This window comes from Dermacentor variabilis, chromosome 6 (genome assembly GCF_050947875.1).
Source record: "Dermacentor variabilis isolate Ectoservices chromosome 6, ASM5094787v1, whole genome shotgun sequence".
Classification (NCBI taxonomy): Eukaryota; Metazoa; Arthropoda; class Arachnida; order Ixodida; family Ixodidae; genus Dermacentor; species Dermacentor variabilis.
Genome location: NC_134573.1, coordinates 26,276,206 through 26,299,064, shown reverse-complemented (window position 1 = coordinate 26,299,064; position 22,859 = coordinate 26,276,206). Strand labels below are relative to the sequence as shown.

Below are 22,859 nucleotides of genomic sequence, written 5' to 3'. Positions count from 1 at the left end.
GCCACTGAACAACCACGGCAGGTGTATAATAATTAGGACTCGCTTGTGAAGACATTCCAAATTTATAATGCGAAGCGTTCTTTGCCTCATTCTTGTCAGTTTTTGGCAGGCAAGTTCTTACGCCTCGCTTTCAGAAAAGAAAATATTGTGTGACCTGTGGCGGCATCGAGCGTCCGCCGTCGAGCCCGGTGCTCTAACCAATAGACGACGAGCGCACGCATACTCATCTCGTTCGAAAATCAGTAAGCGCTGAAATGCCCGGCGCGTGCGCCACTTCCTCGTGCAGGTGCTACAGCTCGCGTTTTAAAGCGCCTATCTCCGGGACCGCCTCACGTTTGCGCTACGTAGAAACCACGACGTTGGACCAGCTTCATTATCGCCCAAGTTCATAATGATTTAACATTTCTCGCCGGTGTACAAATGCCATCGTCGTTTTAACATACACTAGATGACAGCCATGGGTACGATACAAAGAGAGCACGTTTCGAGGAGCAGAAGGCTTCAAAATTCACTTGCAAACACGGTGACTGCGCGCATGCGGACGTTCCCAAAAGTAGACACGGCGGCAGCGCGGCCGGTGGCGATAAGACCGGCGCCAACACGTGACGACGCTACCTTCGAGCATGGGACGTGCTGCGGGAACCGTGGGACGCAAGCACGCACAGGCCGCAAACGTACACGTGAGCAGCCTTCGAATTCCCTGCGCCGCACCCTTGTCTGGAAAGCAAATGTAGTTTTTCATCCAACGACCGTGGTGCTAGAGGTAAAACAACGAACACGCTTTCAGATCGCCGCGCGCAGCCGCTATAGCCATTGACTCGAAAGAACTTCGGATTCAGGATACCAACAAGATCCGTCAAAATACAGCTAAAAACGTCACATGTATCATAAACGACATCTGATGAACCTTGCGTGCGGCTCTTCATTTCATCCAGGAGGAACCACCCCATGCATGGTCAGTCTTCTGTGATTCCAAGGCAGCCCTACAAAGTGTGCTCTCAGCACTGCGCCATGGATCCCATGAACAGCTTGTCGCAGAGATCAGAGAAGTACACCACCGCATAGTTGACGAAGGACGCGATATCATATATCAGTGGCTGCCTAGTCACTGTGGCATACATGGCAATGATCGAGCAGAGGCAGCTGCCCGATCTGCCCATGACGGCGTCAACTGCGTTGCCATTCCTCTTTCTAGAGCCGACGCAGCGAAAAAACTTGCCGTACTTGCCCACGACCTCACATTAGCTCAGTGGAATTCATCCGATTTCACAAGTGCACGCCTTCATACCCTAGACCCTAATTTACAAATCCGTATTCCACCTGAGCTTCCACGACGCGACTGCACCCTTCTAGTTCGTCTGTGGCTTGGAGTAGCATTTTCAAATGCGTACTCTTTTCTTGTCGGAATGGCCAACAGCCCATTTTGTGACTTCTGCGGGTGCAATGAAACAATCGCGCACCTTCTTTGTCAGTGCTCTCGTTTCAACCCGCAAAGAGCAGTCCTCTCAGCAACCCTAGACCAACTGGACAAGGGCTCAATGACAGAAAACAAGATCTTTGGAAACTGGCCTACGCGAACATCAGTGCGATCGGCTATGAAGGCGCTGCTTCGGTATTTAAAAGACACTGGACTTTCTGACAGATTGTGACTTCACTGTGTGACGCAGGATTGTACTTTGACACTGCTTAACACTAGGAACGCCTTTGCGGGCTGCGTGACAGTGCCCACAGAAACAGTTTGTTGTACGTGCGTGTGTGTGTAGGTTTTTTCTTTTATTCCTAATTTTTTTCAATCCTTCTCTCTCTCACCTATCGCATCCCTTGCCCCTCCCCCAGTACAGGGTAGCCAACCGGAGATAATCTCTGGTTAACCTCCCTGTCTTTCCTTTGCCTTTCTCTCTCTCGGATTCAGCAACAGCCGCAACAGTATCACAGCTAATCGTTGTATTTGCAGCTGCTCTCGACTCTCGTCTTACAGCAAGCATGCGATTTATTTAAGCCTCGCCAAACTGTCGTTCTGTCGTCTCGCAAGCCTGCAGGTCTGCGCTACCAACGTGAAGTTAGTGTATGTGTGTGTGTGTGTGTGTGTGTGTGTGTGTGTGCGTGCGTGCGTGCGTGTGTGTGTGTGTGTGTGTGTGTGTGTGTGTGTGTGTGTGTGTGTGTGTGTGTGTGTGTGTGTGTGTGTGTGTGTGTGTGTGTGTGTGTGTGTGTGTGTGTGCGCGTGCGTGCGTGCGTGCGTGCGTGCGTGTGTGTGTGTGTGTGTGTGTGTGTGTGTGTGTGTGTGTGTGTGTGTGTGTGTGTGTGTGTGTGTGTGTGTGTGTGTGTGTGTGTGTGCGCGCGCGCGTGCGTGCGTGCGTGCGCGTGCGTGCGTGAATACACGTCGGTAACTTTGTTTTGAGCGGCCTTTTGCAACAGTACTCATGGTGTACTGCCAGTTTCGTAGTCGCATTTTTTGTTCGTAGTATTTACTGTTTACGCTATAAATTAGGTTGTTCTTTAAAAATTTATAAACTTTAGTAGGTGAAAATTATCAATAATTAATTACGGATTTTTCAGTGCGGTTATATTGTGGTGGAAAAGTTTTTATAATTCAATACGATAGTGAGCCATCCGCCGCCTCAGACTGTGAGCTTACCCCATGCCATCCGGAGAAACATCACCGTACGTCCTCTACCTCGCAATATGCACCCAGTGCACCACGCAGAGCGAAGGGAGGCCCGCGCCCTGGCCATACACAAGCGATACGGAACTTTACCCTCTACAGCCTACACGGACGCGGCTTCTTACTCCAGACGCGCAGCCACAACAGCCACCGTAGTCGTCAAAACAGAACATCGGAGCAGCATTTCGCTCACACGAAACAATCCCCTCCAAGCCGAGGAAGCGGCCATAGCCCTCGCGCTCTCCCACACAGAGGTTCAAGTCACAGTGACCGACTCCCAACAGGCGTGCCGCAACTTTGCTAGCGCCAAAATTCATACCACTACGCTCCGGATCATCAATCAAAAGCCGCCAACGAGATCAGTCATGATCATCTGGGCGCCAGCTCATCAAGGCATTCCTGGCAAAGAGGTCGCCAACCACGTGGCTCGAGATCTGACCCACCGAGCCGACGCCGACGAATCTGAACCCGAGCGCATGCACCCTCTAGTCTCTATCAAGACATCACACAACACTACAAGCTAACCCGCAGAACATATGCACCCCCACACAAATCACTACCTAGAGAGCAGGAGCGATTCCTCCGAGCTCTAAAGGTTAATACATTCCCCCACCCAACCAGAAATCACCTCATACACCCTACAAAATTCCCACCACAATGCCGCTTCTGCGCAGAGCCCGGGTCCCTCAGGCACATAGTAGGGGGTTGCAGAGCGGCACCATTAAATCCTCCGAACCCTTACCCCACTAACGAGCTTTGGGAGAGAGCCTTGGCCAGCTCCGACCTCGAGGATCAGCAACGGCTGATTGCGAGGGCCCAGGACGCGGCCCGAGCTCAAGGCATTCTGGAATGAGGACGCCTCTCCAAAGCTGCATTTACCTAATAAAAATGTTTATTCTTTCTCTCTATCTCTCACCCAGTTACTCGGTAACCGTTGTGCGGTGGTTGGCGCCTCGCGCTTTTTGATGAAAGTATTTTTTTTCTTTTCGGACATCATGGCGCACGTTTTAGTGAAATGCTTTAAGGACGATAAGTGGGACGTTTATACGTTGAAGTCGTTGGCTGACCCAGCTACGAGTCTTAGACTGATGTGCGAGCCTGGCTGTCTTAATGAGTTGCGCTGCAGAGTTCGTGCCTATTGGAGGGAAGGGACCCCGAAACTGTCGCAGCCGAACCTCTGCACGTAGGTAAGTAATCTCGTTTTCTTGAGCACGTAGCCCCTTTTTCTATTTTGACTTTGAGGAGCGTGAGGTGTTAAGCACACCGTTCACTTTCTTCAGGCAAACCGCATGCCCCGGAGCGAAAGCGCGAGACACTAACGCTTGCTCAGCCGCTACATCACCTGAAACAATGGTAGGCGAAGAGGGAGCGGCGCCCCACGTGCGCAGAATTGCATTGCTTCATTTGTTCCTGTCTAATAATTTTTCCTTAGTTAACCTTAATTTGCATGAGAAAACATTTGGAACTCAAGAATCAGCTTCTTTGCGCAGTGGAGATATTGTGCGTCTTTCATAGGGGCTCACGTGGGCCATCTAAGCAGCTGTTACCATGTTCCGATACGTGAGAGGCGCGCTGCCTGTCAAGGTATTTAGGCAGGCATTAGGAGCATAACAGAACCGCGATAACTAATTTTGCACCCCGTGTGCAGCTGTGCTACGCTTGTACCACACTCAGGCAGTGCTGCACTTCACGTTTACTCATTTCGTATATAGCGGCTGCCGTGGCAATTTGGGCCTGTTGGTAGCGCTTCGACTTTCCAGCATTGTCACACACTTGCGATATTGGAAAGCTTCACTATGGCGGCCGAGTTACTGATTTTCGTTGTGCGGGGCAGCTGACTTGCGGGTTTCCAGTTTTAATGTTAAGTGGCCTCAAACTCGTGTCAGGCATCGAGTCGCATAAATGACACATGAAATCACTTCACACTCCTTCCTTGGCATTGTGCCACATATTTCATTTTATGTGGATTGAGAGGATCTTGTGAAGTGTTATGCATGGCACGCTGCGTTGATAATGTGGGCCAATGAGGCACGGGAGCTTGTTCTAAAGATTCCTGAAAAGTAGCCATTCATATTAGCGCAGTCGGAGTAACAGCACCACTTCCTTATGATATTACCTTCAGCAACAAGTAAATTGCTATATGTAACACGGTCGCACTTTGCATTTTCGAAGGCTCAGAACAGTCACGTAAGCTTCACTTTAAAGTCATGCTTTACACATATTTGAGACTCTTGTTTTAGTTGAATACGAGTTGAATATTGTATTAAATGCGAGCTTGAATGAATTTTAGGCGTGGTTTACATGCGTATTTTGTATGTTGCGCAATGTCCCCCGTTTCCAGTTTTTTACGTCTAATAGAAAGCACCATGTAAATTGTTCGAAGAGGCTCAAAGAGCTCCAAGAAGAAAGTGATATCCTTAAGGTTAGTTCGAATGTGCCTCGCCGATTCATATCAAGTGAATTTTGCTGAGTAATCCAAAACATTTCTAATCCAAGGCATGGAGACCGGTATTAGTTATTCTTTCATTCTGTCTTAAATCGTTAATTCATGTATGGTTTTCCTAGAAGTATACGGCTTCTTGATAGAGACAATAAAATGGGAGAAAAGCCTCGTTACTGCATACCAGATTAAATTGTACGAAGAGTGAAAACGTGGTTGCGACAAGTATTACCGACCTGGTTTCCATAGTGCTTAATGTATTGGCAGATTGCTTAATCGATACTGGCAGCTGTAGCAATAATACGGTGGCTGTGGCAATGTGCTCGAGGTCGAGGTCGGGGATATGATCCCTGCAGCGACCGCCGCATTCCAAAGGAGAGAAATTCAAAAACGCTCGTGCATTGTGCATTGTATGCACGTGAAAAGTTTCCAGCAAGCCAAAATTAGTGCGGAGTTCCGCACTACGACCTGCCTCATAATCAGATTGTTGTTTTGGCACGTAGCACATCAGAATTATTTGTTATATAACGTATTGGGGGGGGGGGGGGGGGGGCTCATCGTATACCATACGGTTAGTGTGATCACCTTTTGTGCCGTAGCGGTTAAGCGCACCTCGATTTACGTTGCGGCTAATGACACGGCACATCCGCCGACAGGTTCGCCTTATCGCCTATCGCCGCCAGAACTACCGCAGTAAGCATCTTTATCTAGCATGGCGTGTTGCCGTTGAAGGCGTACGGTGCACCTTTAATAGGCGATGACCCCGACACGACACGCCACCGTTCTCTGCTGCCTCTTCGAGCTGGACCGATCCGAATGTGCGTTGCTTGCAGAAGCGAAAGGAGCGCCGGTCGGCGCGCCTCAATCTACGCGGGGCGACTGCGCAGACGCTACAGAGGAATGCGCGCTAGGGTGTGCACGCGACGTTCCGCACACAATCGCACAGGATGTGTGTGTGAAGTGATTTTTTGGAAAGGAAACGGAAGAGATGAGTGCAGCGCCGTAACTGTCTCTCACAGGAGGACACCTCAACAGCACTGCACGGGGAAGGGGGAATGGGAAGAAAAGGATGAAGGAGAGAAAGACTGGACGAACGTGGGAAGGGGGAAAAAAAGAATGTGAGTGCGGGGCTCACAGCCGCGCTCTCAAGTGCGTCGCATTGCAGTAGTCTAGCAGTGCTGAGAGAGCATGCTTCACGATGGACGAGTGGGCTGCAGGGAATAGCAGCGCGGTCGCCGTATCGTAAGTCAGTCCCAGTCGCCGATAGACTGTACACAAGTCCGTGCGCTCCGCATCGAAGGCAGGGCAGCGAAGTAGCAAGTGGTCGAGCGTCTCCGTATCGGCGCAGTTGCTGCACGCGGGGTCGCCAATTCCCTGCAGCCTGTGCGTTCTAGCAGCCGTCCTGTAGCAGCCGACGCGCAGGCGAAGCAGGAAAGAGCGGTCCGCCCGGGAGAAGCCCACGCGGGGGAGGAGCCGAAGTGACGCACCCGCGGCGACGCGCTGGTCCGGGTGCTGCGCACGGAGCGTTCGCAGAATGGTTGCTTTGGCCACGTCGAAGCCGCTGACCGAGGTAGCGAGGGGGAAGCGCAGGGAGTGAGCCTGCTTTGCGAGAGCGTCCGCGGCTTCGTTCCCTTGCAGGCCGATGTGCGCTGGAACCCATTGCAACGCCAAATCGCAGCCCTGGCTGACGAGATGGCGGAGCTTTGAGCCGACGCGCTGCACCAATGGAGGTCCAAGGTAATCCTTCTCCAGCATACACAGTGCCGCGCGCGAGTCCGAAAGGATCGCGGCAGAAACAACACTGCGCTGGTGAAGCAGGAGATCAGCTGCTAGGTCGATCGCAGCAAGCTCGGCCACCGTCGACGACCACACAGCACGAAGGCGGCACTGCCGTGTAGCGCAAATATCCGGCGCCGTGCACGCTGCAGCACCAGAACCATCACTCGCCACGGAGCCGTCGGTGTAAACGAGCAGCCGGCCCCCTAGGCGCTCGTGTAGCAGTGCGGCCGTTTCCTGCTGCATAGCACAAACAGCTGTTTGACGCTTGGACTTGACGCCTGGCACCGTGGTGTTTACATCGAGTAGCGCGGAGGCGTGCGGCGATACCGGCAGTGGTAGGAGTTGCGGCGTCGACGCGACGAGTGCGCTGAACTCGGTGGCACGCTGGCCCATGCCCGAGCCCTCGAGGGTGTGGAGGCGACAAACGAGGCGTTGTCCCTGTGGCGAACGTTGAAGGCGCTCGATGTGGTTCATCGCTTGCTTCCGTGCGCGAAGTGAGGGCGGCCAGTCTCCCGCTTCGGCGAGAGTTGCTCCTACTTGCGAGTTGCGAGGAAGCCCGTAAAGTTGGCGAATTACGGTGCGGTGCTCCATGTCGATGGCGTTCCAGTTGGTGGCTCTGGCGTTCGTGAGGGGAAGCGCATAGAGTGCTCGCGTTGTTGCGACAGAGTTGTAAACTCGAAGCGCAAGTTGCGGTGTACAGCCACGACCACGGGCGAGCAGGGAGCGTGCGGCGCCAGCCACCTTCTTAGAATTCTTGCAGAGCTGGGAGACGGCGGCGTTAAAGTTGACCCGGCAGTCGATGTCAAGTCCAAGATAGCGCACTTTTCTCTGCCACGGGAGGGGGCTTCCGCGCAGCGTGAGACAAGGCATTTCGAAGCGCGCACGAGCACGGGGGTGTACCAACAACGCCTCAGTTTTTGACGCCGAGAGCTGGAGCCCTATGCTGGCGAGATATTCATCGACGGCATTGATCGCCGACTGCAGGGATTCTCGCACTTGGAAGCCGAGGGACGTGGGCCCGCACGCGAACAGTGCAATGTCATCGGCGTAGATCGCCACGCGGACTTCGTGGGATGTCATCTTGGGGATGTAGTCAGGTAGTCTTGCCAGAGCCAAGTTAAAAAGAAATGGGCTGATCACGCTGCCCTGGGGAACCCCGGAGGTCACGCTGCGAGGGGCACTGAGCGTGTCACCAACTCGCACTCTGAGCGTGCGGTCACTGAGGAAGGCCGCGATGTAGTCAAAGAGGCGGCCGGTGACACGTAGCTCACGGAGGGCTTGAATGATGGTGGTGTGAGGGAGACCATCAAATGCGCGTTGCACATCGAGCAGCACGAGATATCCGGCTTCTTGGCGACTTGCTGCGTGCTCGAGCGTAGCTACGACGTCCGCGAGCGAGTCAGCTGCTGAGCGCAGTCGCCGGAAACCACTCTGTTCAGGGGCGAAAGCGTCGAGGGCGGAGGCAATCCACTCAAGGCGGCGCAAAGCCATGGCCTCCAGAGTTTTGCCGGCTACCGAAGTAAGCGACACTGGGCGATAGGAGCTGACGCTCGTGGCAGCTTTGCCGCGCTTGAGAATAGGGACGACGATCGCCTCTTTCCAGTCAGCAGGAATAATGCCACTGCGCCAGACGGCATTGAAGGCCTCGAGTAGGGAAGGGAGCTGCGCTGCGTCGACGTTCCTGAGGACCTGATGAGTTAGTCCGTCGGCACCAGGCGCTGAGCGTCGTTTACGCGTGTTCAAAACAATGCGCAACTCACTAAGGGTAAACTCGGCCGAGCAAAGCACCTCAACGTGCTCCAAGATTGCCCTCGTAGGAAAGTAGCGCAGGGGAGCGAGGAGTTCAGCCTTGTTGTGCGGCGGTAGTTCGCAGGATGCACTGACGGGGCGCACAGACGGTGGCGGTGGGGCGAAGGCATCGGCGAAGAGTTCGGCCAGTTGCTCTGTGCTCAAGCCCGTAGCCACCGCGATGGAGAGTTCAGGATGGCGAGGGATCTTGGGACGTAGGAGGGAAGCGAGAATGCGCCAAGGGCGCGACTTGTCGCGAGTGTCCTCCAATGACACGCAGAGACTTTGCCAGCTCTGATTGCGGCGCTGCCTGGCGTGACGGCGACACGCAGCGTCCAGGCGGTTGTATAAAGTCCAAAGCTCCACCTTGTCGCTCTTGATGGCACGGCGTTCGGCGCGACGACGGACAGCGCGCAGATTGAGAAGCTTGATATCGGGGACCGGCGTTCCAGCAGGCACCGCGCACGATTTTGTAGCGGCATCCAAACACCTCGTAAGATGCGTAAGAAAGTTTGTATTTGCCGGAGGGGATATTGCGCAGAGGGACCGAAAATGGGACCAGTCCGTGACACGGTACGTACATGTCCTCGTGCGGTTCAGGCCGAGCGGGTCGAGAGAGATCGGATAGTGATCCGACCCCTGCGTGTCAGGGCTGCGAACCCACTCGTAGTGGCATCGCTCACTCGCGAGCGACAAGTCAATCGCACTCCCGTGTACTCTCCGACGCACAAATGTGGGACTTCCGGTGTTGATGATTAGCAGGCCCGAAGCATGGATGGAACTCAGCAGGTCCCTGCCGTTAGGCTCACTGTGGGCGCTTCCCCACGCCGTGTGGTGGGAGTTGAAATCACCGCACACGACACAGTCACCACCGATGCGCGCGGTGAGGCTCTCGATGAAGGTCGTATCCCACCGTCGTACGGGTTGCACGTACACGCTGGCGACACAAGTGTCGACCCCCCCAACGCGTACAGTCACAGCCACACACTCTACGGAGGTGGGCACAATGTCGGCCACACGAACGACGGCTTGGGCAAGGCGCGCACGGACGTAAATAGACGCGCGGGAGCGACCGGGTTGATGGAGCGGATCACAGCACTGCACGTTGGCGCAAGTCCGTAACTCGCAGGTGGTCGCACTGTGGTAGCCCACAAATCCCGGAAAGTTGCACTCCCCGTCGCGCGTGTATGTCTCTTGCAACGCGAGCACGTCGTACTCGTGCAGAAGTAGGTGTTCGGAAAGTTCGGCGTGTCGTCGGCGCAGCGAGCGCACGTTCCACTGCAGGATGCGCGGCCGCCGTTTTGCTGTGCGACTAGCCATGGTGATTGTGTTGCTGTTGACATGCCACTGCCTGCAGGCAGATGGCCCGGAGCGGATGGTCAGCTGGCAGCAAGGTGCTGACTGCTTGCATGGTGAGCAGCAGGTTTTCTACCAGCTGATCCATAGTAGTTTGGGCGGGTGGAGCAGCAGTATCCTGTGTCTGCTGGCGTTGAGAGGCACGAGGGGCTGGTACCGGATGCCTGGGTGCAGGACTGGGGCCCTTCAGCACGCTCGCATAGGACCGCGCCGAAGATGAGGACTGCTGTGGCTGCTTCTCCTCCCGGACTGCTGCCCTGACAGCACGCCTCGACAATGCCGAGGTGGAGGAAGCCATGATGGTGGCCACCTCCCGTTCTTCCTGCCATTTGGGGCAGGCGGGAGTGTCGGCCCTATGGGGGCCCCCGCAGTTCCGGCAGCGGACTTTCTCGCAGGAGGCGCCCTCCGCGTGGCTTTTGCCGCAGGAGATGCAGTCGGTCGGCCATCTGCAGGACTCCAGCACGTGCCCGAAGCGGCCGCACTGCCGACATTGCACAGGACGGGGCCGGGCAGGTCGCACCCTGAACCCGAGCTTGAAAAGGCGCACGTGTTCAGGGGGGACCGGTCCCGCGAATCGGATGGTGATGGTGCTCTCCTCCCTCGTTGCCGACAGCACGGGAACGCTCGACTCGATGGCTCCCAGCAGGTCTGTGTCCGCGGGTAACCCGACCACCCCGTGCAGGAAGCCGGTGCTCTTGCCGCGCTCGGCTGGCAGTCGGGCAGTCACTGGAATTCCGTGCAGCTCAGTGACTGCCAGCAGCTCTTCCAGGCATTCCCGGGTGGTAGTATCGGCGGCCACGATGTTGCGCTTATGGTTAACGCGAACCACTGCAACACCGGGCCGCGAAGAGAGGGTTGCAGCGAGTGAGAGGCGCGGTGCTCCTCGGAAGGTTCCGCCGGGCGCCGAGGGACGGAAGAGCACCGTACCGACGACCGCGGGGTCAACCGGAAGTGCAGCAGTCGCCAGGGCTCGTGCACGGCGCCGGTCCCTCTTTGACTGCACCAGCGTGAAGTCGGACGTGGTGGACTCGCGGGCGGATGGTGTCACTCTCTGTGCTGCGGCTGTAGGCACACTGGGGGTGACCAGGGTAGCGGGCGGGCGCCGCGAGTCGTCCGTTGCCCCGGGAGACGAACGGGAAACATGGGCAGGCCCCTTCCTCTTCTTCTGCTTCTTCTGCCCCTTTGGCTTCGGCCGCGAAGCAGGCTGGCATGGTGCGTCCTTCAGGAACAGCGCCGCGGGGTGATCAGGGCCCTGATGTGACGAAACAGTGGGTGTTGCGTCCGTCAGCTCCATCTCGTCGGCAGCGCTTTCGTTTGTAGATGGTTCGCTAGCAGACGCTGCAGGGGACGCGCCGCCATCAGGAGCAGACGGCGCGTCGAGGATGGTTCCGGGTGCGCCCCTGCTCTGAGGGGGCGCGGAGGCGGCGGCTGTAGACTCGGCGGGATGTCGAGAGGTGGTGCTCGCCCTTCTTGGAGGGCCTCCGTCTTGGGCGGCAGGCAGAGAGGAGTTGGCGGCTGTTTCGCCCGAGTGTGGGGAAATGGCGCTGCCGTGGTCCGGTTGCTGCACGTGGCAGCTGGCTGCCGTGTGCTGCTCCGGGCTGGGGGGAGAGTTCGACGGCTGCTTACGTCGCCCGGTTGGCTCCTCGTCCTCGCTCTCCGTCTCGCGGGCGCGTTTCCGGGAACTGGACATGTCCATGTCCTCGTCGTCGGAGGGGGGGAGCGGGACCGAAGCATGGGGCTCTTGTACTGGGTGGCCGTCCTGGAGAGGCTTCGAAGCTGTAGTAGGCAGGGGGGGATCCACAGGGAGATCGAGGGTGGCGGCCCGTTGACTGAGCCACTGGCCCAGCATGCGAGTGGCACGAAGTTCCAGGTCCTCCCTCGCCCGGAGTTCGTCGAGGGATGCAGGGCCGAGTGTCACCAGGCTCAAACTGGCATGGCGACGGTGGCGAACGCGTGGTGGGCGCTCTCCGGGCGAAGCGAAAACCATCTTGGCCCGAGACGTCAGAGCGACACGCAGCCTATCATATCTTCCGCGAAAAACCCGCACAGGATGATCGGAGCCACGCGGGAGTGGATATTAAGCTTCAAAGAAGCGGTAGAGGTACCTCTCACTCGTACAGGCACGCTCACGCTCTCGTCGGTCTCGGCGTATCTTCAGGCCCTTCGCGCTGCTAGATTTCCCCCCGAAGATTTAATATCTGCTTGGTATCGGCTGTGCACTGTCGCGTGGTCTTTGATTCTGCGAGAGAGCCGGGAATATTTTTCACCAACGTGAAACAAACATCGTTGTGCGTATCTGTAGCAAATCATTTCTTCCTTTTTTAGATGGCCGTCTTAAAGTGACCCAAATTTTTTCCTTGCCAGTATATATATCATGTACAGTCGCCCAAATCTTTAACTGGTGTGCGGGAGCGGCGACTTTTCCGTGCGTCAGCGCCGTTTGACGGGGCGAGGCTGGAAACAGTCTGAGGCTAAGCGCATGCGGACAAAGCGCGCTCAGCTGGGCCCATCGTCTACTAGGCTGTTTCCAGCCTCGCCGCGTCATACGGCGCTGACGCCCGGAAAACGCCCGGAAAAGTCGCCGCTCCCGCACACCAGTTAAAGATTTGGGCGACTGTACTTCAATTTTATGCCTAGCTATGTGCAGTGTGTGGCAGATTCTGAATCTTCGCAATCTAATTTTCTGTCCGCGTTCCGTTCTCACAGGTTACACATGGAGCAAATGCTCGGGTGCTGAAGTGTCAAGAGCAGCTTGGCGTCGTGAAAGAGGCACCTGTTGATATGCGGCTGATTCGCTAGGAAGCTCGCATCTCTATTGACACTCTCCATCAAGTGGGATTTTAACTCGTTTTGTGCTGCTCTGTGATGTAACAACTGCCATATGACCGCTGTGAAGGCTTACTTTCTATTAGCTCTGCCTTTTTAATTATAAAGGATGGACTACCTTTTTATGGGGAGGTATTTCCCTTTTCGTTTAAGAATGTTTATCATCCTAACCGAGAGATATATGCGTATTTAAAACAGCAGCGCGAACAGAGGAGGACGACAAAGTAGGTACGAACATACACGAGCACGGGCTGAACTAAATGTTTATTCTTGACGGGTAATAAACGCACTGGTAAACTTGACAAATATAAAAAAGTCATGCATGCGTGCCAGAACCAGCCACGTGCGACAAGAAAAAAATGAAGAATTAGCCACTTCATGTAGAATAAACATGCGCAAAAAAATGAAACCTTTTGGACAAATGTTTCGAAAAAAACTAAAGGTTTGTCAGATAAGTGGTACTACCTAACGAGAACTACTCTTTTAAGAACTCAAACTCTCTTCCACTAAGGTCAACAGATAACTTGTTTATGCATTTGTTTCGTTTGTGATCAATAAATATTGCACCGTAATTCCTCTGGCATTGCAGTCTTTGCGATAAAACAAAATTGATTTTTTTTCTGCTGTTAGAGCAGAAAGAACGATTTTTTCATCCCAAAGACGATTACACATGAGAAATTCCGGAAGCATTTTTTATTGATCATGAAGAAGACAAATGCAAAAGCAACATTTCTGTGACGCTTAGTGGGAAAGAGTTGCTGCAGCATTTCTCGTTAAGTATTATCGCTTACAGTACAAATCTTTCAGTTTTCATGTGATTTTTGTTTGTTTTTGATGCACATGTTTATTCTGCATGACATGCACTTCGTTCCTTTTTTCTTGTACCGGGCTGTTTCTGCTGCTCACCCTTGGCTTTTTTTGGGGGGGAAGTTGGCCAGTGTGTTTAAAATCTTTGTCTTCACGAAGAAACTACGAGTTGTGTCAGTGTATATGTGTGTTCCTACCTTAATTTATGCTTCTCTGTTTAGGTGTTTTGTCAAATATGCATGTACACCAAATTGATAGTGTCTGTAGGATTCATACATGAAGTTATTCGCATAGTTTGTTTCTGGAAGAACGCTATAGGGTCTCACCTTCTCTTTGTTTTTAACGCTGATGTACATTTTTCTAGTTCAACTTCAAGGAGTGCCCTGAGGCAGCCAGTAAGAGTGATGGTAACTTCATTTGTGTGTAAGATCTATGAATTTCATCTATTCAAGGGAAGACATGTCAAATGCCTTAAACATACTAAGCTCTACTTTTCGGTTCTCGTGACGCTGCTTTGTACTGTGCTGCATTCTCCAGGCGCAGGAACTTTTTTTATGCTTTAAGTCCATGTGTTGTTTTTGTATATAGGAAATAAAAGCTGTGATGAGATTAAATATGGATGTGTATCACTTTCGTTCTAATTTTTTTTTTCGACCCGGGTGCTGCTTTTTCCCAATTTTTCTGCAATTTTTATGTATTTTATGCAGGAAATTCTGGTGGCATTTTATTAACATTTTACCCGCGCACTTGAGGTAATTGGTGTTTTGTATATGCATTTATTTGCGTTTTTCACTGTATCACTGATCTGGCTGTCCAGTCATTGGAACCTTTTCTCAAGGTTTATAATGATCTGGGCGAATTGCTGCTGCAAGTGCGGGTGACCATTTACTTGGCTGTTGGGAATTGTGTTAGCTGTGTGTTACTACCAATTTCTTTGTTAAATATACACCTTTTCTCTTATCATCCAAGGTATTAGCCTTGCCTTATTTCTTTATTGACAGAGCTACCCTTAGTTGCTGGGTATAGTGAAAAAGGCCCCACAAAGTGCTTTCACAAGGTTTGTGCAAGTTCAGAAAAATTAACTGAAAACGAGCTCACTAAATCGTGGGAACACCACAAGCAAACTCTTCTGTACCCCAAATTAACATAAGAAATTAAATGGTGTACAGTTAGCTCTTGACTTGTGCCAGGGAGATAAACTGCATTCAGTACACAAAACCTTTACATGTTTATTTCTCAAGAAAGCAAACCTGACTCATCAGAAACACATAACTCAGGTGTTTCTCACCGTGCCCCACAACTTTCTAAATGATGTCTCGTCAATTAATAGCTAAGTTGAGTGATTTTATTTTACAGAATAATTGGTCAAAATGAAAATATATACATCTCGAGTACAAAAAGCTCAAACGGACAAGTCTACTCTGGTACTTCATTGGATTTTAATTCTGGTGAAGACGTATGCTAGAGCTTGTATATATTTACGTGAAGCCATTTGTTTCCAGTCTATTTGTTATTCTGCCTTCTCACAGGAAGCCCTAACTCTTCCTGGGATGTGTTGGTGTGCGAACCATTTTCATGTTCTAGTCATAAACTTAAGCCACAAGTGAATACCACAATGAGTGTTCTGATTGTATTCAAATCTAGTGTTTTCAGATGTATTTACACTCTTAAGAGTGCTGTGGGTACTAGCCCATGTCTCCAGGTTCTATGCGGTTGTGCCTTATGGTCTGTAACAATGTTCGGGGTGCACGCATCTTTAGGGTAAATAAGGGCACTGCAAATAGATAAGTCTCCTTAACTTTTGTTTGTGTTAGGGAATTTATGAGCAGGCACCGGGGCATATAAATGTGAATAGCAAATCAACTTCAAAATGAGATGAATAAAGATCCACTAGTCCAACAAAATTTCAATCATATTTCAGTGGCGAGTTTTGAAATCTCCATGTCATTTCAACCGGCCACAATGTATTTTCAGTGCTGTGGCAATAACAACTCAACAACATGTGAACAGAACTACCACGTCATTTCAATGCGGCATCAGTGGTAACCTAACCGCAATTCAACAAAACGAACACAACGAGATGTCTAAGCACAATGGATTTTCATTAGTAACTTAGCAATTATTCAACGTTGATACACCCAATGATATTTCAACAAAATTTATGTGGCTAATATTTAAGAGCTCTCAACACTGAACCCAATGATATTCTAACAAACTCTTCATTACTTCTCAATACGAAACTCAACATTGACAAATGGTATTTGAATGTATTGTCAATATATTTTTTTTAATTGTTCACTGGCAGCAACTGCGTATCTCGTGAACGAGCGCAAGGGGAACCGATGATCGCGGCTCAGTCTCGCGCGCAAGGGAGGAAAGCGAGGCAGCGCAGATGGAAGAGGGGCGCCGTTCTATTCCGGCTGCAACTGCGTACTTTGCGCAGCCGCGTGCGCCATATCTTGAAAGCGATATGCAGACAGCTGATACCTATGTGCATCATGTGTTCTCGCAGATCTGGGGCCCATAACGTAAACTTTTTCAGAGTTTTCTATCACAAGTTTACAGTCAACCCTCCATGATTGATCAACAAGAGCTGGGGCCTCCCCGGCTTCGCTTGTCTGTAACGCCACGTTATCGAAACCGCGAGAATGGCCCATGTGATATGTATGCACATTGATTAGACATGATTGCATCAAACACTAGAAAAATAAATATTTATGATTCGCCGCCTTTATCGCACTTTGTCCTCTTCTATTGGTCAAACATTTTGTGGCTGCACCCACTTCGCCTGTTTGCCACGGGGCGTAACAAAAGTGTGAAAGACTGGCCTCATCAAAGGGACGTGTACGCGTTAAAGACGCATTAATATGCCGAACAAAACTGATATTTTTTTCTGAGTACCCGGAGACTGCCCCGCTCCGAAAGGAATAGAAGATGGCTGCCCGCCGATCGCTCTGGCGCCGGCTACTTGGAGCTGCTGGGGAGCATGGATATCTTTTCATATAATAGAAATTTTTGCGTGGCAGTATAATGTTATTGAGCCCTTACGGCATGCATACGACATCGCTTTGCCAACTATTCTTTGCTGAGGATCCGTTTTGGCGGCATTTTTAACTTTCCGTTGCACGCTGCCGCGAGTTTCGATCAGTCACCGCAAGCTAAGAAAGGGGAAGCGGACCAATCGCAGACGCCGGGCTCACCGTTTTCATCCGGTTATCTGCTTTCACTCTGCTCACTTGGCCCCATCGAAACCCTTTCTAATTGAGCGTGCTCCTCGTCTCTTGTCATCCTCTTAGATTATAAAATCTGCTCAATGTAGGCAATTCTAATCGCTTTGAAAGCAAAAAAAAAGACCTATAAACGAGGAGCGCGTTTGATTGGGCTTTTCAAACAACTCTGCGCGTTACCTCCCGATGCTCCCGTCGGTATTTACGTAAATTTGACGTCAGGAGATCGGAATAAAAACGGACTGGAATAGTTTTAAGTTATGGGCAGCCAGCTATGAACTTCACGTAGCAGCAGCAGCACCGTAACACACAGCCTAGCGAGCGGCGGAAACAGTTTTCAGCAGCATATACTGCGATTTCGCGTCATAAATTTCACCGCTCACCTTGAAGTACTTGTGTCCAAATTCTGGCCTACCTGAGGAAGCGGCGTGCTACAACGTATGAGCGCATGCGCTTCTACAACGAACTAGGGTATGGCCATTGCTTGGCTGGACGCATACATAGAGCTAAAGCGAACGTTGATGCAGGCGTGCGTCTGTTTCGTCCAAAATGTCGTACGATATTCGTGGCCTTCCTATCGGATGGTATCATCGTATTGCAGCTGTACACTCAAACTACCATATCGCGTCCTGGTCAGCGCTGGTTCCCCATAGGGTTCCAGTTTGTGTTGAAGCGATAGACAGCACGAAGGTCACTTTGCTCGCTGCTCTTACCGCGTTTTCTCGGGCCAGCGTTCTGACAGCGAGTGTCCGCGGTCATTGAGTGTGTTGTGTTCATGTTCACCTGTGCGCGCTGACACCATGCTTGTTAATTTAGTTAGTAAGCGAATGTTTCCAAGTTTATATGACCGATAAATCTACTAGCCTTACTTGATACAGCTGTCTAATTTGTTATCGCAACCGATGTTTCGCCTTTCGGGCGAAAGTGTGACTTTTTTTATTAGGCACGCATGTGATCACGACTTGCAACAGATGAAAGACCTGAGGTTTAAAAATAGCGCTGTAACGTCCAACATTCCTCGTGTGTAAAGTATAAAAGCTAAAGACGATCCAGGTGAATCCCCGCCGCCTGGGCGCTGGGTTCCTTGAAGCACCACCAGATGGCGCATGTACTAATGCATTGTTTACATGAGTGCATCAGGGACCCTTTAACAAGTGCTCAAAAGCTTCATATGGGGCAAAGTTTCAAACGTATTAGGCATATAGGGGCAACCTTATAAAGTAAATGATTTTATTACAGAGAACTGGAATTCTTGCAGCAATTGCTGTGATAAACCAGCTTCACTAGAAATTGTGTTGTTATTATGCAAGGTCATATAGGTCTCCCGTCTTCTTTCGTGTGATTTTGAATGAGTTACGTCTACTTTGCGAACTTCTATGAATTAGGGTGTTATTTTTTCTTACCGCTTGTCATGTACTGCTCGAATTTGTGGCCCCAGTAGGTGAAATGGTCGACACTTTTGTCGGTCGTCCGCCGATTTAACTGCTCCTTCCAGGCTTCCGTGTCGAATGCCCGCAAGTACACGACTCCTCGATGTTGGGTGGCGCCGACGAGCCAGTCGTTCGGTCTATCGTACGGCGTGCACAACACGCTGTGGAGGCCGCCTCGGCGGCACACGAACGGCACGCATTTCTCCCTGCAAATTAAAAGAAAGTTGCGAGGAGAGCGCAGCAAGTGACACTGAGTTTCTCGTTCAATGGCGGGTTATTGAGAGAAGACGCTCGAGAACCGATCACACGGCGCAGCGGGTGACCGCATACACGCGACAACACGATCCGGCCGGCATCCAGAACCTACTGACTACCCAGAATTCCTTACTTGTGCCGGGAACACTCTCCGAATAAGCAAAGGTGGCAACGACATCCAAGTTCACGGAGGGTCTTTCGGCTGGTGCTGCGCTCACATCTCCTCTTTGTGGCGTCGAATCGAGATGTTTCGTCGAAGCCGAAGGAATCCTAGCTGCCGACCACCACAATATTGCGAAAGCATTATATGACTCATGAAGCGGGAAATGCAGCGGTGTCCCCGGACAAGGTGCAAAAAGTAATGTGGTCACAGCCGATCAACAGGAGGGGCGCGCCACGTGGGCGCTGGGTTCTTTAAAGCACCGTGATGTATAGACAAACGAAGGAGATAGATATTTGGAGACACTAGAAAGGACATACAATAGGAAAAGGGCGAGAAATGGGGCCGTAATGAAGCACAGAGCGCTATGGAAATATAATAGGTACGAGGTGCTCCTGAGTATGAGGAAAGGTGTAATGGTACCAGTACTTAGATTTTCAAATGCAGTTGTTTGCTTGAAGTCAGGGGTACAATCAGGACTCAATGTCAGACAAAGGTCAGTGAGACGCCTAGCATGCGGCGCTCACGGGAAGTCAACTAATGAAGCTGTGCAGGATGATATGGGCTGGAAAAGTTTTGAAGTGTGGGAAGCTCAGAGTAACATTGATTTTGAAGAATGACTGATGTATATCGAAGAATGTAAATGGCTTGTGAGAGTGTTCAGATATGTTTACGGGTAAAACACTGACTCACACTGGAGGAAAAGAACTAGGAAGCTTACCAGCAGGTATACCAAAGGTATGGTCAGCAACATGGCAACAAATGAACGACAAACGGAAAATGAGAGAGGCTGAGACAATCTCATGGGTGGCGGCAGGAAAGCAGGAAAGAAACAGTTTATGATAACTCAAAGGGAAGCTCCTTACTTTTGGAGTGAGATCAGGATGCCTTAGAACGCGTAGCTATACAGCGAGGTACACCGAGGACGAAGGAGCATGCGGTTGCAGCGGTAAAGCTAGGGAAAGGATGGATCATGTTTTATTATAAGATAGTATTGCAATATCATCGAGCGATGCTCAAGGCACGAGCCGCCGCGAGAACGAGGATGAAGTTGGTCGGTGCCCTTGGGGGCAAGCGAGTGTCGGCCTGGCTGTCTGGCGCCAGTGTAAATAGCCTGTAAACAGCCTTTTAGAGCGCAGCTCTTTGGCGTCCGTTCCTGGGTTTCGCGTCGTCGTCGGCCTCGTAACCAGCTCCGCCCCCCTTTCATCCCCCCAGCGCTAGCAGCGACCGACTGATACCGCTGCATGCCGCTGACGCCGCTAGAGAGTCAAGATAACGTGACTGCATAGAACACCGTCGCCGCCATGCAGAAAGAGGAGGAAAGGGTCCCCCCCCCTGTATCGGCGTCAGCGGCATCAGTCAGTCGCTGCTATCTCTTCCCTCCTCCCTTTATCGTGTTGTCCGCTTGCTGCGCGCGCTTCTGCCCCCATCGTTTGCCGCTGGGTGTACACGCCGCCCCCCTCCCCCCTCTTCCTGCGAGTCTCCGGTTGTCAAAGCGCCGGCTCGAACTTAATTCCTTTCTTCGCTCCTCCTCCAATGCAACCCCTGTGCGGTGGCAATCAGAGAGCCAGATCGGTGGCGGCGGATCTGTATATGTGCACCGCCCGAGCCGAAATTGCCGCTGCCGTTCGCCTTGTGCGGTGGCAATCAGAGAGCCAGATCGGTGGCGGCGGATCTGTATATGTGCACCGCCAGAGCCGAAATTGCCGCTGCCGTTCGCCACTGCGAAATTATCTGCCAGTTCTTTCTGAGCCATGAGCGAGACGACCGATGGAAGTCCTCCGTCTGCTGCTGCTGCTGCTGCTGCTAAACGAGCTGCCAGAGCAGAGGCCCAGCGCCGTCGCCGTCAGAATCCAGAGGTGCGTGCCGCCGAAGCAGAAGCTTACCGTCGCCGCCGTCGAGATGATCCAGGAGTAGGGGAAATATAAAAAAAAATTCTGTGATAGCACATACATGTGTTGCTCGATTTCTTTGCCTCAATCTATCGAAAAGGTGAAACAGCTTATTTGCTGCGCTCAAATTTCGCATTAGGAAGTAACGTAATCGTCGGTAATTTTTTCGTCTGTGTCTTTCCACACGTAACATTCTGGTGGAGGTTAGCGATCCCCGTCCTCGCTACGGAACACCGGAGGGGTTGGCACTCGAGCTTGTCACCATGCCTCCCAGTGAGGAGCCCGCCTCTGCAACGGCTTCGGCTTGTCCGACTGCTCCAATCATCACGGTTGCCCCACATCGCGACCCTGATGTGTTCTCTGGCCTGGAGGGACAGGACGTTGACGAATGGATCAAGCTGTATGAACACGCCAGTGCTTATGACAGGTGGGACCCAACGATTATGCTCGCCAATGTCATTTTTATCTCGGCGGCACCCCACGCGTGTGGCAGCAAACGCATAATGGCGAAATAACCAGTTGGGACGGTTTCAAAGAAAAGCTACGCCCAATTGGGTATTGGGCGCAAGGATGCCGCGAAAAAGGCTCTTGCGTCTCGTGTTCTGTCATCTACAGATCCATACGTTTCATACATCCTCGACGTCTTGGCTCTATGCCGCAAAGCTGGCGGTAATATGTTCGAAGTGGCACATGTGCTAAAAGGCATCGCCGACGACGCTTTCAATTCGCTTGTTTTCGGCAGCGTCTCTACTATCCACGCCATCATAAAAGAATGCCGTCGCCTTGAACAAGCTAAGAGCCACCGGATCTCACACCACATCACGCGGCTACCCCACACTGCTGCTACGTCGACATGTGAGGGTCGACCGCGTCAGACCACTACCTGTGACGACGTCACCCGTATTGTTCGCCGCGAACTCGAGGCTGCCTGTTTGCCAGCTTTCTCCGCGACGCCTCCCGATCTGCCAGCAACCACCATTGCGATGATTCAGGCCGTCGTCAGACAGGAATTTGAGAACATGGGTCTGAACTCTCTGTGTTCCACGTCTCAACCCAGCGTTCCCCAGTTTTCTAGCGACACTCCTCGTCCACGGCAGTCCTTTTTAGCCACATCTCGTCGCAACCCGTCCGAATGTCGTACCCCTGATGACAGACCGATCTGCTTCCACTGCTGTCGCATCGGACACGTCGCCCGTCACTGCTGCAACCGATGGCCACCACCTCCACGGACTTACGCCGCCACTTATTCCCGCACCTTTGGACCTTCTGTACCCTATGCCACCCGCCATGAACCCACTACCGCTGATGCCCCTGCTCCGAACCTTCGCTACAGCCGCTCGCCCTCACCTCGTCGCCACCAGTCTCGTTCGCCCCAACCCCGCCGCTTCTCTTCGCCGCCTATCGCCGCCCGGACCCAGCCGGAAAACTAGGCACTGCACCTTCTGGAGGTGAAGCTGCGTTGTCGACACTGCCCTCAAATCCTCTGCTCACGTTACCTACTAACCCAAATTTTCTTGACGTTGACGTTGACGGTTATCCTGTCAAGGCACTCATCGATACAGGAGCACATCTTTCTATTATGAGTGCTGCCTTCCGACGGCGACTGAACAAGCTCCTCACCCCAGCGTTGGCACGCGTCGTCCGCGTTGCGGCTGGCGGTACTGTGCCTATCATCGGCATGTGTACGGCGCGTGTCAGCATCGCCGGCAGCCACACTCCTGTCCTCTCCACCGTAATTTCTCACTGCCCCTACGACCTCATTCTCGGCCTCGATTTTCTCTCCGCGCATTCTGATCTTATTGACTGCTCTTCCAGTACCCTTCGCCTTGAGTTGCCGATTCTCGCAGAACCTTCTGACGCACCCCGCTGCCGCTTACACCCCACCGGCTTCCTTCGCCTGCCGCCAAAGTCAATAGACTATATTGAACTGTTGTCTTACCCACCAGTTCCTGATGGCGAGTACCTCGTCACTCCTCTGCCCGACATTCCACTACAGTATGACGTTACCGTGCCCCACAGTATACTTACTATTACTGCGACCCACACTCGCATGCCTGTCTTTAACTTTGGCTTGGCAAAGCAAATTCTGCCGCAAGATATTTGCCTTGCCACCGTTGATTGTCTTGGCGACCATCACGTGGCAGCGTTATCGACCGATGGTTCTCGCGAGCTTAGCAGGCCGGTTCGCGCCAGCCTCGGGCCCCGATCCCAACATAAAGAAAATGGTTGCGACGGAC

The 22,859-nt window shown here is 52.2% G+C and overlaps 1 protein-coding gene across 1 annotated transcript in view; it reads right to left on the bottom strand.

Annotated features, from left to right (window-relative positions):
• Window positions 1-22,859, bottom strand: part of LOC142584695 (decapping and exoribonuclease protein-like) — a 380,948-nt gene that overhangs the window by 149,391 nt on the left and 208,698 nt on the right. The window contains exon 4 of the mRNA XM_075694890.1: window positions 18,289-18,521. Coding sequence (XP_075551005.1) covers window positions 18,289-18,521 — 233 coding nt within the window. The remainder of the gene's footprint in view (window positions 1-18,288; window positions 18,522-22,859) is intronic.